At 41.4% G+C, this 17,325-nt stretch overlaps 1 protein-coding gene and 1 long non-coding RNA gene across 27 annotated transcripts in view; one reads left to right on the plus strand and one right to left on the minus strand.

The window, feature by feature from the left end:
• WDR89 (WD repeat domain 89) overlaps positions 1–2,878 on the minus strand; it is a 39,111-nt gene extending 36,233 nt beyond the window's left edge. For 4 of the 26 annotated variants that reach the window (XM_070592909.1, XM_070592918.1, XM_070592920.1 and 1 more), the window contains exon 1: positions 2,283–2,419. Coding sequence is in view for 1 of the 26 variants with exons in the window: in XM_008525322.2 (XP_008523544.2) it covers positions 2,283–2,288 (6 nt within the window). In the remaining 25 variants the exon portion in view is untranslated. Of the gene's footprint in view, positions 1–1,781 lie in introns of all 26 variants that reach the window. The other 22 variants (XM_070592911.1, XM_070592932.1, XM_070592921.1 and 19 more) reach the window with 14 other exon arrangements.
• LOC103554327 (uncharacterized) lies at positions 2,588–17,052 on the plus strand. The gene is made up of 3 exons (XR_545670.2): positions 2,588–2,710; positions 16,150–16,208; positions 16,885–17,052. It is a non-coding gene; the product is annotated as an uncharacterized lncRNA (long non-coding RNA).
• The last annotated feature ends 273 nt before the right edge of the window (positions 17,053–17,325 follow it).

The following is a 17,325-nucleotide window of genomic DNA, read 5'->3' on the forward strand; positions in this document are numbered from 1 at the left end:
AACCCAACTCATCAGATCCTGTCTCCAGAGAATTATGAATGCCAGGCAGACAGCAACAAATGGTTATCTTCTTCTGAAGATATGACAAAAAACTGAAGTCATCAGAGCTACTATCTTCTTGCAGGGGGGCACTGAAGAGTATCAATGACGAGGGACTATCAGTCCAGTTCTCCATGAAGCCTAGTACACTTTCCAGCCTGAAGAGCAATGGGACCCAGAGTCGTTATCTGCTTGCTTAAACGGCTTCCTGATAATGCATCATCTGAGGGTTGAGATGAGAAGCACCCTTAAACTGGGGGATACACGTACGGCTATAGTAAACTGGCTATCATAAGAAGCCACAAAATAAACTCTATCTCCCTTGAACAGCAATGTTATGATGTAGCACATAATTCAAAACAATATCAAACATGAGCATATTATGAAATTGCATGCAAAATTCGCATGGATTTTTAAGGTAGAAGATTAGAATTCAAAGGAATTTCACTCTTCTCAGAGGCTAATTCAGGCTTTCTGTCCAGATCTCACAGGAATGTTAATTTACCTCTATGGTTTACCAGTGGAAAAGTTGGAGAAGCACCAACCTATAGTAACTCAGAAGGGTTCTTTCACAGCAATCTGGAAGTCATTTAATGTGATTTTCTTTCTTATAGCCTATCCTACTAGACTTTAAGCTGCACTAGGATAGGATCTCTTTCACCCTTCTTTATTTCCTTTGTAGTAAACTTAATAACGGCCCCCAAAGACAGCCAAGTCCTAACTCCTGGAACCTATGAATGAATGTTTCCTTATATGACAAAAAGGGTTTTGAAACTAAGTTACAGATCTTGAGATGGAAGATTATTCTGGATTATCTAGGTGGAACCTAAATGTAAGCACAAGTACCCTCCCTCATAAGGGGAAGGCAGGGGGAGACTTGACTACAGAAGAGGTGACATGATGATGGAAGTAGATTGAGCAATGTCCTTTGAAGATGGAGCAAGGAGCCACAAGCCAAGGAATATAAGCAGCCACCAGAAGCTGAAAAAAGGCAAGGACATGGATCTTCCCCTCCGAGCCTCCAGAAGCAACCAGTACTCAGAAAAGCAGTTATGTGTACTGATCTACTTTTGCTTTATGCTATCTACAGCAGTCTAAGGGAAGAATACAAACCAGACAAGCAACACTTCTGCATTCACAGCGAATTCTGTCCTGAACCCTGCGTGAGCAGGTAAGAGGGCCACCTAGCCTTCAAGAGATACTGCACACTTAAGCGGTACTAGGCGGCATGTTACCACTGTTTTACATACATATCTATCACATAGATATATGATAGTCTAGCCTCCACAGGAAAGAACTCGAAAAGCAGAAAGTCGTATGTAGTTAATATCAGTAATTTATAATCCATTATTTCATTCGATCCTCACAACTCCAGGAAGCAGACAAGTCTGGTACTGATGTCAGTTCTGCAGGTGAGGAAGCTAAGACTGAGCAGGTGACTTGCCCAAAGGTTAGTAAATGGCTCCTACTCCGATGACTTTCTACTAGATCATCTTACCTCGGTAACATCAATTTACTTCTAGGTATGTCATATTAACTTTTAAAATAACTTCAAGTTAGGAAAGAAAACAGGAGCGAACATTTTACAAATAATACCAATTTTAATTTTACGTCCATGGAAACCCACCAAATGCCTCACTCAATTTAAGTTGTCGGAGACAAGCTGGAGAGAACACGTGGACAAGTAACTTAACTTATGAGCGTTTCTTCGCGTGGAGATGGTAACAGTTAACAGCACCTACCCCTTTAGAATGCTGGGTGGATTAAATGAGACAGTACAGGTGAAGTGCTAACACAGGAGCTGATCTCATAGTTCGTACTATACACCGCAGAACGTCTCTTCCCAAATGAAAACTTGCTCTCTGATCTCGAAAATTCACAAACCAGGAGATGGGTAGGAAAGAATGCGAGGGGCAGGGGAATAACAGGTCCTGGCGACCCTGCCTTGAACACCCGGCGAAGGGTGCTTCGCTCTTACTGAAACGTAACCCGGAAAAAGCGCTGAGCGCGGCGTCAGCGACACCAACCTAACCCGCCGGGCCGGGACAGCGCGGGTTTGACCCAGGGGCTCCGACGCCGGCACCAGAAGCCCCAACACCTGCCTCCCTCCTCCCAGCTCCTCCCCGTTTCCCTCGGCGCGCCTCGTGCTAACGGCTCAGCGACTCCGGCTTGCCGGACTCAACCGGCACCGTCGCCGCCCATCGAGCCGGCTGCCCACCCCGGCCGTACGAAATATACCTCACCAGCATGCCACAAACGGCGCGCGCGTGAACGCGAGCTCAACCCCGGCGGAGAGGACGACCGGAACTCCACCCTCTGCCTCTCTGATTGGGTAAACGCGCCAAGGAAGCTGCAGAGGATTGGCCGGCAGCCGAGAGGCGGGCCATAGCCTGGGGAAGCGAAAGAGCCTGGACCAGGAGGCGGGAGGAGTTGCCGGAAGCTGGCCTCTCTCCGGACGGAACGGAAGCAGCATGTCTGCGCCTGCGTGGACGCAGCTTACGTACAGCGCCGCACACCACCGGCCCCTGCGTTACGTTAACAGAAATTTCAACGACTCATTGGTTGTGATAAAGGTTAGACTCTCCCGGCTGCATGGCCAATAAAGGGCAAGAATAAAGCGGGTTCCGCCTCTTCCTCGGGTGACTGGGTCCTTCCGTTGACGCTGAGCAACGTGAGTTCCTTTCAGTGTTTAGACGCTAGGCCTTCCACTGAGCCAAAACTGTGATAGAGGATTGTTATGGTGACGAGGAAGCTTCTCCTGCGGGTGAGAGCTACTTAGTTAGAATCGGTGCCCGAGCACCCGCATACGCTCAGAACTTCCAAGGGTGACGTCAATACTGGAAGGCGAAGGAACCAGTCCTTCACGCCTGCTTTGGCGTGGCTGTGTCATTGGCTGAAAAAGTTATCAATTTGTAGGTAACTCCTCCGCCGCCCAAGGGAACTCTGGGATTTGTAGTCCCGAACGCTCAAGTCCTTTAGCTTTCAATGGGCTTGTTGCTGCTGAATTTTTCCTTATTAACACTAGCTCACGTTTAGTGTGGTTTTGATGTGTTCCGTTGTGTCTTTTATCCTGTTTCTTATCAGCACCATTAAAGCCAAAGGACACTTAAGAAAACTGGAAAGACTTCATGTATGTTTGTAAAGATAATTATTAGTGTTTCAAATAACTTACTATTGTGCCTGACGCTCTGCTAGATCTTCGTAATTACTGTACGAAGTGGAGAGTAAAATTCTTGGTTTGTAAAATTTTTGCTATTACAACAAAACGGTCTTTGATTTGCATATTAGGGTCCATTCAAGAATATTTTCAAAGTACCCTGAATTTATCAATTACATATGCTATTTTGGCGCGAGTAGCAGCTGCTTACATAAATCAAATGTTAATAAGACAGGAAGCTGAAGTGGCTGCTATCTTGACAGGAAAATAGTGCCATAGTTAAAATGTCAAGCGTGACCAATTTCAGGAGGTACACGTATTGTGTATTATTCAATATTGTATTACGAAGTCCTTTTTCAGCCTTTATGGAAACATATGTTGGTTTAAGGCAGGTTTTTCCCTGCCTTTATTGAATCGTGAACTCTTTATTTTTGTGAGCCCGTTTAGTAATATTTCATCACTAAGGTGTTTAGCAAAAGTAAAAGTCAATCTATAAATACCGAAAACTTTTCCTGAGTGGACTTTCCTCTTTCGACAAACTTTTTCCTATTTAACATATAATGCAAACTGTTTCATTTGTGTAAGAAAACACAAGGTTTGAGATATATAATAGTTCTCCATTTCTAGATTAAAAATTAAGTACACTTTACAGGATTAAAGTCAAGCAAAAACTGCCTTTATGACTGGTGCTTGGAATTATTGCATTTTTGTTTAAAAAATAAAATTATTTTTATAATTTTTTTGGTCTTGTTTCTAAGTGATAAGAGAAGGTTTCAGGTTGTTATTTGTAAATAAAACATGGGAGATATAACTTCTTTTTATTCTCAATATATGTAACAGCCAAATTGGGTGTAATCATCACTGTATTTCTCCTTTTTTATTTTTTTGCTGAGAAAGATGAGCCCTGAGCTAACATCTGTTGCCAATCTTCCTCTTTTTTTGCTTGAGGAGGATTAGCCCTGAGCTAACATCTGTGTCAGTCTTCCTCCACTTCATATGTGGGCCACCATAGCATGGCTGATGGGTGTTGTAGGTCCGTGCCCAGGATCCAAACCCACAAACCCAGGCCACTGAAGCAGAGCATGCCAAACTTAACCACTAGGCCATGGAGCCGGCCCTTGTATTTCTCCTTTTACTGTTCTATGTGATGTACTAAGTGATATATGTGGATACAAAAATCACCCTGAGGCAAAAATGCAGAATTATCAGTTTTAATGCTTTCCATTAACTAGCATTTTAATGGTATTTAGCTTTTGCTTTCTATTTTGAATCAATGGTCTCCATTTGGGATATAAATTAAATTCATACAGCTAAGAATAAAAACCATTAAAAACTGAAGGTATTAAGACTGCCACTGTGGTTAGCAGTGTTGAGCAGAGTGGTAAATCAACTGAGTGACTGAATCGTGAGCACATTTGGCTGAACTGTATCGATTGTCTTAAGTGCTAACTCTTTTGGAAGTTCCCGAAGTGTTCCATTTTAAAAGAGAAAAACGTAAATAGCTATTTTATTTCTTGAGAATTTAAAAATAGAAATTGAAACAGGAACCATTGCTGCCTTTTTATTTTTTTACTTATTTATTTTTTTGCTGAGGAAGACTTACTCTGAGCTAATATCTGTTGCTAATCTTCCTCTTTTTTGTGTGTGTGTGAGCCACCACCACAGCATGGCCACTGACACATGGTATAGGTCTGAGCCCAGGAACCAGGCCTGGGCTGCTGAAGCAGAGCACACCAAACTTAACCACTGGGCCACTGGGGCTGGCCCCGCTCCTGCCTTTTTAGATGTGAATCTTGGAATCACAATTCCAAGATTGTGGAATTCCAAGATTGTGATGATAAACAGTTTTATCATCAGTTGGGCAATAGTTTAAAAAATAACCTCAAGGTGAAATAAAGGCAAGATGATTCTTGAGATGCAGGAAGAGAATATTACAAACCCTATTTGTATTTACTTTTTCATCTTGAAGTTTTTCTTTCCATTTCTGTGTTTTAAAATATTGTATGCAGGATATAACAGTATAAACCTTTTGAAATCTAACTATATAAGAGTAAATGGTAAAAAAAAAAACCTTTATTGAGAAGTATGTGATCAGAAAAAGGCTGGAGGTGTGTAAGGCAGACTTTGTTCAAGGGGGACTACAATGGAAGGGTTTTGTAATAGGGGAGAGAGATTGGGCTCAACTCTGAATACAACAGGAAAAGTGGGAATTTATCACCAAAGAGCAGGTGTAGGGGTCAGTGGATAGAAAATTACCAAGAGGAAACATCAGGGGTAATGGGGCTTCTTGCTAGATTGACCCAATAGTACTCTTGCTGAAAGCAGGTTGGGGTAATCAGACATCACCTGGGGGTAGTGAAGAATGAGGAACCCAATCAGATATCAAGCGAGGGAGGGGGATTCTGGTTAAACTGACTTAGAAGGATCCTTGCCAGAACTGGACACTACAAGAAAGGACATCTGAGCCCAAGGTCAGGACTAGTCAAAAAGAGAACACATATACACACACTCTCACTCCTATATACACGCAAAAACATTTGTATTTGCTATTATTAAAATATAAAGTCCAAATTTTACATAATACTATTTGGAAATACTTATGCTCAATCACTGTATCAGGGCTCAGCCAGAGAAATAGAACCAGTAGGAGATATATCTTAAGGAATTTTTTGCAAGGAATTGACTTACACAATTTGAGGGGCTGGCTGGGGGGCAAGTCTGAAATCTGTAGAGCAGGCTGTCAGGAAAGACAGGCTGGAACTCTCAGGCAGGAAGGAGCTGAAGTTGCAGTCAGCAGAATTTCTTCTGGGAAACCTCAGTTCTGCTCAGGCCTGCCAGCTGATTGAATCAGGCCCACCCGCATTATTGAGGATAATCTCCTCTATGTAAAGTCTACTGATTATGAATGTTAATCACATCTTCAGAATACCTTCACAGCAACACAGAGATGAAGAACTTCAGATCATTTGACAGTGGGGATTTCGGCTTGGAAGGCATTCCAGAGAACCATGTTTGACGTTTGTGTCTTGTATTTGTGGGAGTGGGTTAGTATAAGCATACAGATTGTAGAAACTAATCCCATTCTCCACTCTCTGGTGAAATACATCTGAAAGGAACAGCCTTACCTTCCAACTCCATTCCCGCCTGCATCTCTAACTCTGCCTCATTTGGCTGGCTGGTCCTTGAGACCCTGGCCTAACAGCCTACGTTAGAAGCCTCTGGCTCCATTCCTAAGCACCAACTTTTGAATTCCTTGCCCCACTTTTGAATCCTTTAAGGTTTCCCAATACCTGAGGCACATGCCTAGGCATGCCTGCCTCTACTATCTAAGGAGCACTTCGTGGGAAGCTGCCAGCTCTGGAGCTTTTGAAAATGTCAACAAGACTGCCCTTGAAGCCAGAGGGTGGGGTGGTAGTGAGAACATCATGTGACAGGTGTCAACTAGTACCAGCCATCATGCCAGACTGTTTTTTTAAGATAATAGTGGTGTTCCAATTCCTTTAGTTTCAAGATGGACTTTACCATTACCTCTTTTAGTTTAGACACATGAAAGTTGGGGAACAGGCAGGACTAGTACTGAAACTGAAAATTGTGTTAATCAAAAACAAAAAACCTCTTCACAGAGCTACTCTAAAGTGGTGAATTGACTGGTTTAAGCTTCTGTTCTCTTCCTGCCACTTTGAAGTTAGAAAGAATGAACAAATAGTAAAATAGCACATTAAATGGAGTTAAGAGGAGAAGAGAAAAAGTCCAAGTATTTGACAAACTAGTGTCTGAGTCTTATTTAATTAAGAATCAGGACCACAGTTTATTTTAAGCAGAGAAGTATGGTTAGGACCAAAAGGAGCAGCTTAGGATCTTAATAAATGCTATGAAAATAAATTCACTTTTCTTAAATAAGTTATGAAAGTGCCTCTTTGCTCATGCACGTGAAGTTGCCTCAGGGCATATGCTACAAGATTAGCTCTAAATGGACAGAGCTGAGAGAGTTATTGAATTGCTAAGGTGAATGCCATAGTTACAGGCAGGATGACAAAAAAGGATGTTTGCTGAGCCCTTTAAGTGTTGAAAATGATCCTTGAAAAAAATTTTTTAAAGATAGCACTAGGAACATACAACCACCAGGAAGTGGAATCAAAGAAATTTAAATGGTGTTGATGGAAGTTATAGGCAAAGTAGAGCCGTGTAATAAAAAGACTATTGATGTGAACTTATGTGAAATACAGACTATTTGACTATTCTGATATCCTTAGGATTTTTATTTTTTTCATGTGATCTCCAACTGACGTATGTGACAGTATAGTACAAAACTATTTATCTGAGCTGTAAAAGAATAGGAAAGCATTCTGTTTTCTTTTGCAGGATTTCTGGAAATTTTAGCCCCCCAAGTCAAATACCAATGGTGTCCTTACTCATTGTCTGCTTGTTTTTGGATTTACGTATTGTTGACTCTCTCTCATCTCCTATCCTAGAAAACTGTATAGTAGGAGATTGGATTTAATTTTCTAAGCATTATATTAAATAAATTTCCTTGCCAGATAACATGATAGCCTAAGTTGCACCAAGCATTATAAAGATGAATCTGATCATGATTGCCAGCATCTTAATATCTGAGCAATAATAATATCACATTGCAATAAAGCCATGTTTTCTTTCATTAAAAAAAATACATTGTGTGGCTGGCCTGGTGGCACAGTGGTTAAGTTTGCACATTCTGCTTCCGTGGCCTGGGGTTTGCCAGTTGGGATCCTGGGCGCAGACCTACACACCACTTACCAAGCCATGCTGTGGTAGGCATCCCACATATAAAGTGGGGGAAGATGGGCACAGATGTTAGCTCAGGGCCAGTCTTCCTCAAAAAGAAAAAAACTTGTGATGAAGGAGATAAAATAGAGTCACAGCGAGGGTCGGCAGCTTGAGTAAGTTTGTAATGAGATGGTTGCTCTCAGGCTGATGGAGTGAAAGTTTAGAAGAGAAAAGTAACATTAAGTAGATTAAGTCTCAGTCATGAATATATTAATGTAATTAATTAGCATTTTCTCACCCTTAAATTCAAATATTGAAAATCAACACATGATAGTTGTTGGTTTGTACTATAAAATTGACTACTCTTGATAATCCTTTCCCACTTGTAGCATATAATTATTTTTCCCACAAATCTTCCACATGAAAAAAAATTACATTTCAAAAAACTTACTTGACTAGTACTTAGAGCAGCATGAGCAGTGAAAAGAAAACTGTTTCTTTCTAAAAGCAAAATCATAAATACCAAGTACAAGTGGGATAAATTATAACCGTTCCCCCCGCCCCCCCAATTCTCTGAGAAGGACAAAACAAATCTCCCTCTTTGCCTTCTAGATGTGGTGACTGCCTCTTTGATAGGCTGAGATAAGGAAGAGCAGGGATTTTGAAGTTTTGCTGGGTCTTTGAGTAGACAGGTTGTAGGCCTAGAGGTAGATGACCCTGTAACGTGAAATGGTCACCATTACGGTCATTTCTTATACACAGGAGGCCTCCAGGCATGATTAAGAAACTGGAGGATAAAAAATGAGGAATGGAAACTACTCTGCAAAAATAATATAAAGTACTACATCTGTTATGGCCCGGAATTTACATAAAATGCATTTTATTTTATTTTATTTATTTATTTTTTTTTTAAAGATTTTATTTTTTTTCCTTTTTCTCCCCAAAGCCCCCCGGTACATAGTTGTATATTCTTTGTTGTGGGTCCTTCTAGTTGTGGCATGTGGGACGCTGCCTCAGCGTGGTTTGATGAGCAGTGCCATGTCCGCGCCCAGGATTCGAACCAACGAAACACTGGACCGCCTGCAGCGGAGCGCGCAAACTTAACCACTCGGCCACGGGGCCAGCCCCCATAAAATGCATTTTATTTAGAAAATGTTTCTCCTTAATATAAATTCAACAAATACTATTGATCACCTATTATGGGCCTGGTACATTTTGGGTCCTGGAGATACAATGTTAAACAAAACAAAGTCTCCGCCTTCATGCAGCTTGCTCTCAAGTTGGCAGACAGACTGTATCTGTAATCTATATTAAAAAGTATATAATGTAATTTCAGCTAATGGTAAGTACGATGCAGGGTAGAAGATCAAATATGTAAGTAACGCTGGTCTGGCCAGCTTGGGATACTTGGTTTGGTTTGGTTTCACATCCCCTGTCCTCCCTTGTATTTGCTCTCTTCCTTCCCTGCCTCACTTCCCTTTCCTGCTCACGCCAACCTCCTTGATGTTCATCTTCCCAATAAAGTGTTAGTACATAAGCTTTAGCTTGTGAGTACGTTGCCATACACCCCTCCCTTCACCCGCCCCATCTTCAATCAGAACATGGGCCAGCCTTAGCCTTGTCATAACTAGTGTGATGCCTTTAGTTGCTGGATCGTGGGAAGGTCTGGGAGGTGCTAGGATAGCAAGAGCACGGGCTGTACTCAGGGTCCGGGGCAGCAGCTATTTACTTGCCAGCAAAGAGGTAGAATGTTTCAGCAATTGATGTAGTCATGCTAAATTATATCCGCTGGAAAGCAGCCCTGGTGCTATGAAGAAAAATAAAGCAGACCAAGAGGATGGAGAGTGATAGAATAACTCTGTATTGACTCTGTACTTTTTCTGAGAAGTATAGTGTCCTTGAGAGGTGTGTGTGTGTGTGTGTGTGTATGTGTGTATGTGTGTACACTCACACACACGCAGATGTTTTATACAACAGTTATTTGTTGGATGACCAGACAGCATGGGAGACATCTGTTTAGCCCACACTGATGGAGAGACTTCGTTTGGCACAAGACCTAGGAGTGCCAAAGCCAACCTAAGACTGTTCTGCTGAAACTGCCTTTGTGTTGTTCTAGACTGAATAATTTGTATTTTAGGATATATATTACAACGAGTTATTGTTTCCTATAGGTTGAACTGGTATGACAGGGAGACAGACAGAGACAGATCCTAGTGCAAGACAAAAACCTTGTGGGTGGCTGTTTTCTGTGTCTGTTTTAAGGGGAGCAGAGGTCGCTAGAAGGAGATTGGGAACCTCAGGAGAGCCCTTCTTTCTGAGGCTGATCTCTGCCCGTGCACTTCGTCACATGCTCTGAGGCCTTGAATCATTGATTGCATCCTCACTTTGTTTTCAACCTTTTCCTCAGTTCTACCTTTTCATCCTTCTGACAAATATGTAAGTCTCTTCCATTCTACAAAAAACTTTCCTGTGACCCTGACTACCCATTGATTCATTCCATTTTCTATAGTACCTTATATGCTGCCACTATTTCATCATCTCACCTTCCTTCTTCACTCTGCTAGAATGTAGCTTTAGTCTCTAGGTTTCCATGAAAACTTTTCTCTCAGGTCACAAATCAACTCTTAATTGCCAAATCCAAGGGCTTTCTCTACTTTTGTCTGACAGGACCTACCTACATTTGAAAATGTTGACACTCGCCATCTTGTGAAAGACCACTGTCCTTTGGTTTTCTTTCATCCCAGTGCTCTTTCAGTCCCTTTGCCTCCTCCTAAGTGTCAGTGTCTCCAAAGTCCCACAGAAAATTTTCTCCACCTTCTGTGTTCGCTCTCTCAGTGCCTTCACTATCCCAGTCAACCACACTGAAAGCCTTAACATAATTTTTGACCCTCAGCTTAACCCTCTCCATTCAGTCACACATTGATAGTTCCTGAGAGAAGAAAGAACAACGTGGTCACGCACCATTGCTTTCCCCACTGCCGCTCTCCTAACTCAGCCCCTCATCGTTTGCTTGCACTTTGCAATAGCTTTCAACCAGCTTTGTCTGCCTCCATTTTCTCCCTTCTTCAGCCTGTTCTCTATAAAGTCACCAGTGTTTTATCTTTCAAGAAGACAGAGCAAATCCTTAACTCTGCTACTTAAACCTTTAGTGGACTTATAGTTTTATAAGGTGGAGTAACACAAGAATTTCTCTCTGCTTCCTCCCATTTTCTAAAGTGATCATAAAGGAATGAAAAAACATAACCCAGAAGGACCAAGCAAACACGAGAAAAGAAAGATTTTAACGGGTTTATAGAAGATGGAAATTGAAAGGAAGAGTGGTAATTGACTTAGCATAATGGAGGAAGTAACAATTTAAGGAACAAAAATCATAAATGTTAATGAAAAGCAAGTTAATTAGCCCTGAAGAACCCCTCAGAGGCTCAGTACTTATTGGCAGGAAGTCCACAAGATGGCATGAGACCTAGGGCCGAAAGTCTGTCTTTGAATCCTAATTCCCCTCTCCTGTCCCACGGATCCTCACCTCGAAAAACGAACAGACCAGCCAAGGATTTCAGATGTTGCAGGAAAACCCTACCATAAAACAAAGACGACCTGGAGAAAATGGGGTCAATGGAGGGAAAACTTTAAAATAATTGTTATTATACTCATAAAGATAAGAGTTTGCATCCATAAAAGAATAACAGCCATGTCTATGTGTGTATCTATATTATATAATATATATTATTTATAATATATAATGAGCTTCCTTAATAACTGATATATTTATACTAATTGTATATAATATCTAATCGTATCAAGTAAGAAGAAAGAGTTTGATATACATTATATATAAATAACATTGGTTAACAATAGAATGCTTTTGGAAATAAAAAAACACAGAAAGTAGAATAAAAAGCAAAGAGATGGAAAATAGAAGAAAAAAATTTTTAAAGAATCAGTTTAGGAGTTTCAATTAATATGAGATACAGAAAGAGAGAAGAGAGAAAATGGAGGAAAGGCATTTATCAAAGGAATAATACAAAAATGTGTCCTAGAACAGGACATGAGTCTCCATTGTGTCCCCAAAGAGTGAATGTAAACATGCATAAGGTATCTTATTGTGAAATGTCGGTGTCCCAGGCCTACAGAGAAGATCTAAAGAGCATCCATAATAACGAGGGGATGGGCATGGCAGTATGAAGTCCTCATCCACCATGGCGGGAAGTCAATATCTAAAATGAATTGAAAAGTAACCCTACAAGAACATGTTTAGAAATAAAGCTTTACATTTGAGTAACCAGCTAGAAGAGTCGCGGGCGGTTGCCTGGTGAACAGGACAGCGGGGCAGAGCGGGGAACCACTGTTATAAGCCTTTTAGCACCATGTCTTTTGAAAACTCTAGACTTGTATTACTTTGGAAAAAGGCTGTGTTAACAGAAACCTTTCTAGTTTCCCTGCTCCCTTTTGCCTACAAATCAACCTTAAATCTCCACAGCAGGCTCTTTAAAATCAGGCCTCACCCTGCCTTCTGTTCCCATTTGTCAACCTCTCTCCGCAGCCTCATACATCCTGCACGCCAATCACTCATTCCTTCAAGAGCCTGTATTGAGCACCTACTGTGAACTTTGTATATCCATCTTTCTATACTGTGGGGATAGAAAGATGGATAAGACACCTTCTCCATCCTCTCAGAAACAGATGCATAAAAAATAAACACGCTTCAGTGAATTTGATGTGTAATTAAAAGTATGGGCAATGACCTATTCTATGGGAATCCAAAAGATAGAACAATGTGTTGCCCAAGTTTGTCCTTCACTCAAAGCTCCATGCCCTTGATAACGCTGGCTTGTGTGTTTGGATTTTTTGTATCCATACAGAAGGACGACATGAAACTTTCTCTTACTGGTCCTACCCTCTCCCTCCTCCCAGAAACGAAGGCTTTTTCTTCCTTGCTCCCCTTATCACTTTGCCCATTACACTCTGATTCTGTTTCACTCGGGAAGCATTGTAACATAATAATTAAGAACTCCAGCTCTGGATTCAAGAAGACTCTGGCACTTCCTAGATATGTGACAGGGCAGGCCGTATGTCCACTTAGCATCCAGTTGCTTCATTTCTTATACGAGACGGTGGAACCACTGATAGAATAGAGTTGTTCTGAGGATTATGTGAGATAATGCATTTTAAATGCTTGGAACATAGAATCTATTATGGTCATGTTGGTTTCCTCTATTGCATACATTCCTGAGGAGGACAGGGAGTGTGTTTGATCTGACTTTTTGTCACCAGCATCTGGCCCAGAGCTTGACACCTTCCAGGTACATGTTTGCTATGATGATGCAGGAAGAAAGAAAAGGTCTAAGCAGACTTAATGGAGACTATGGGACCTGAAGTGGGGTTAAAGGATGGATAACATCTAGCAAGGTGGTAGGAGTGGCTAGTGCAAAAGTGTATCATTGGGAATAAGTGTGTGGGAGCCAGTGAGGCGATCAGCCTGTCTGCAGAGGATGAGTGCTGGGTCAATGGGAGATAAGATCAGTAGAGGGATAAAGTTGTAAGCATGAACACAGGCTGAGGTGTTTACACCTGACATGGTAAAGAGGGACTCTATCTTACTCTTGGGCAAGAATAATATGACAATACCGATACCTGAGGAAGGTTAGTGTGTAAGTTAGCAAGATGCAAAACTGAATTCTTGGCCTGTTTCCTTCCCACATTCTCCACACTTAATGAGTCACCACACTTGGCATGGAGATAAGTGAGGAGCATGCATCTGAAAAGTTTTAGCAAGAGAAGAAAAAAAGAGAAGGGTCAATGGCTACCTGTAAAGAGCAGCAGTCAAGCAAAGATAAATTTGAAAGGGAGAGCAGATTTAAAACACAACACAATTTTTTAATTCAGCAAATACTTACTGAAAAAAATACTTACTGGGCTGGCCCCGTGGCCGAGTGGTTAAGTTGGCGCCCTCCGCTGCAGGCGGCCCAGTGTTTCGTTGGTTCGAATCCCGGGCGCGGACATGGCACTGCTCGTCAGACCACGCTGAGGCAGCATCCCACATGCCACAACTAGAAGGACCCACAACAAAGAATATACAACTATGTACTGGGGGGCTTTGAGGAGAAAAAGGAAAAAAATAAAATCTTAAAAAAAAAAAATACTTACTGAGCATCTGTTACATGCAAAACACTGCTGAGTACTGTGGTGAATCCAGAGTCCCCTCTCTTCGAGTAGAGGGGATGAAACAGGTACACAAATCTCCTTGTGCAAGAAGGAACATAATACTGGGAGAGACACAGAGGAGAGAGATGACGAATGAAGAAGACAGTATTCTAGACCAGCATTTCTCAAACTTTTTGATCTCAGGACCCCTCTACACTCTTGAAAATTATTGAGGACTCCAAAAAGCTTTTGTTTATGTGCATTATGTCTATCGATACTTACCATATTCAAAACTAAAACAAAATTTAAAAATATTTACCTATTTTTGGGGCCAGCCCAGTGGCTCAGTGGTTAAATGCACACGTTCTGCTTCTCAGTGGCCTGGGGTTTGCCGATTCGGATCTGGGGTGCAGACATGGCACCGCTTGGCAAGCCATGCTGTGGCAGGCATCCTACATATAAAGTAGAGGAAGATGGGCACGGATGTTAGCTCAGGGCCAATCTTCCTCAGCAAAAAGAGGAGGATTGGCAGTAGTTAGCTCAGGGCTAAAAACAAAAAAATTTGCCTATTTTTAAGTAACAATATTAAACCCATCTCATGTTAACGTAAATAACATATTTTATGAAAAATATATTTTCTGAAACAAAGTAAGAAGAGTTGCTCTGTTTTACATATATGCAAATCTCCTTAATGTCTAGCATATGGAAGATAGCTGGGTTCTCATAGGTACCTCTGCATTCAATCATGTTGTTTTGGTTTAAGTATTTGAAGAAAATCTGGCCTCACACAGATATGGAGCAGGAAAAGGGAGGAATTCGCAGACTCCTTGAATGGGTCTTGGGCACCCCCCAGGGTCCTAGGTCCACATTTTCAGAATCGTTTTTCTAGAAGGTGATCAGTTCTTTACCCCTCTAGTTAAGATCCATTTGTTAGGTAACTACCACCATTCCGAACACCAGTGGGAGCTAATAGAAAGGAAGTGGAAAACTTGTTGGTTATTTAAAAAAATAATACCCCTCCTTTTTTGTTTTTTAAAGATTTTATTTTTTCCTTTTTCTCCCCAAAGCCCCCCGGTACATAGTTGTATATTCTTAGTTGTGGGTCCTTCCAGTTGTGGCATGTGGGATGCCGCCTCAGCGTGGCTGGATGAGTGGCGCCATGTCCGCGCCCAGGATCCGAACTGATGAAACACTGGGCTGCCTGCAGCGGAGCGCGCTAACTTAACCACTCAGCCACGGGGCCGGCCCCCAATACCCCTCCTTTTTAAAAAAATAGGTAATGCAAGCACATAGTTCAAAAAGTATACATGAAAAGAAAATCACCCTTCTACCCCCGTCCCTCAACGACCCAGATTCCTACACAGGAGGCAACCAGCATAACCAGTTTTTTGTTTTTCCTGCCAGAAGTATTCTATGCCTATATCAGCACATGGTCTACAACAGCCACTTAACAATATACCTTAGAGATTTGTTCATATACACATACAAAACATACGTTATTTAATAATGCTGCTTATTGTACATATAGCATAATTATTTAATTTTCTGTTATTGCAAACAATGCTGTAAAAATCCTTGTTCATGCATCTTTATGCAATACACAAGTATACCTTCTGTATAAATTATTAGAAACAGAATTGTTGGGTCAAAGGAAGGTGCATTTTACCTTTTGATAGCTTTTGCCAAACTCGACCTCCATAAAATATCTATTTCTCCAACCCTATACAGCGCACTGTATTATAAAATTATTTTAGCTTTGTCATCAGATAAATGAACAAGTGCTATTGCATTATAGTTTTGGTTTGCATTTCTATTGTTATTAGTGTTTTTCCATTTCAATGATTTATTTCTTGCTCATTTCTCTATTGGATCATTGGTTTTACTGATTTGTAGAAACATTTTATATCAGAAGGCAATGCTGGAAATGGGAGATTCTGGCAAGCTTGAAGATATAGTATGAAAACACCAGGCAAATATGGGACAGGGTGTGCACATAAGGAAAAAGACACTGAAGGCAGGTGAAAGGACGTAGCAGACGAGCTTTTGCTGTTTCACATGTTTTATAGGCTCGTGTTCCCTGGGCGTTACTGACCGGTGCAGTGATCTCCAAGATGGAGCTTGCAAGGTGACTCACTGAAGTTCAGCACGAAAATATTAGAACTTGTATTTAAATTTCTTTTTAATCTAAAAACAGAAAATTAACTTTTATTAATATTTAACATGTGGAATACCACTTGCATCTTTACTCAGTCTGAAGGTCAGATGGTCAGATAAGGTGGTGGCTATTTAGGAACAAGAGCAGGAGTTCAGTTTGTGTCACCCTTAAGTGTTTGCTCCATTTTAGCACATTGTGACACACTGTACAAGGGTAAAATAAAAGATTTACCAATTATGTCTAGTTTTAACTAAACTAACCTCACAAAATGGGTGTCGGTGCCCTGCCAAGATCCTCCTTACTGGTCATTGCACCCATTCCCCTTAAGCTGTGTGCTTTGGCTGCTAACAGCTTGTAGCTGTACCCTTCTGCTTGAGAGAATTGCCCTTCAGCCATGGGGGCTACCTAATCAGGGAGGCTGTACCCTACCACCACCCTCGCACCCCACCCCAGGCGGCCTGTAGCCAATCATTGCGTGATAATGGGAACCGAAAGGCTTGCCTCCTTTCCTGGACGTGAGACAGCGCCGTGGTGCCAGCCAGGCTCCAGAGCTCCTTGTGGGATCAGATGGAGGATAACCGTCAGCCGAACCCACGTCTCTGCTAGCCCCTTCCCCTATCCTGTTGTTTCCCTCATTCCCTTTCAGGTTTCCTCTGAGATCACTCGCTCAAAAAGCACTGGCACAAGAAACCTCCTCTAAGACTCTGCCTCTCGAGAACCTGGCCTAAGACAATGAGCATATGATTTTAAAACGGTCATGCAGAGAAGACAAGAATTGAAAAGATTAATAATAAAGACAAAAGCAACAACAAAAGGGCAAAACTAGATTTTTTTCCTACTTCTAGTGCAATCTCTTCTTAGCCAAAATAGGTGATAAAAAATGACAGTTTAATGAGATCTAACAAAAAAGTCAGCTAAAAGAACTAGAAACTGTAAAGAAGACTATTTGAAATATAGATTTCTGTCCGCTTTTCTAACAAATAAATCTTGCCTTAGTGACTATAATGGTTTCAGATATCAGCTAATGATAACATAAAGACACTATCAGCAAGATGTTTAAAATCTATGCATCTAGAATATGAAGCTG

This window comes from Equus przewalskii, chromosome 25, assembly GCF_037783145.1.
Source record: "Equus przewalskii isolate Varuska chromosome 25, EquPr2, whole genome shotgun sequence".
NCBI classification, from domain to species: domain Eukaryota; kingdom Metazoa; phylum Chordata; class Mammalia; order Perissodactyla; family Equidae; genus Equus; species Equus przewalskii.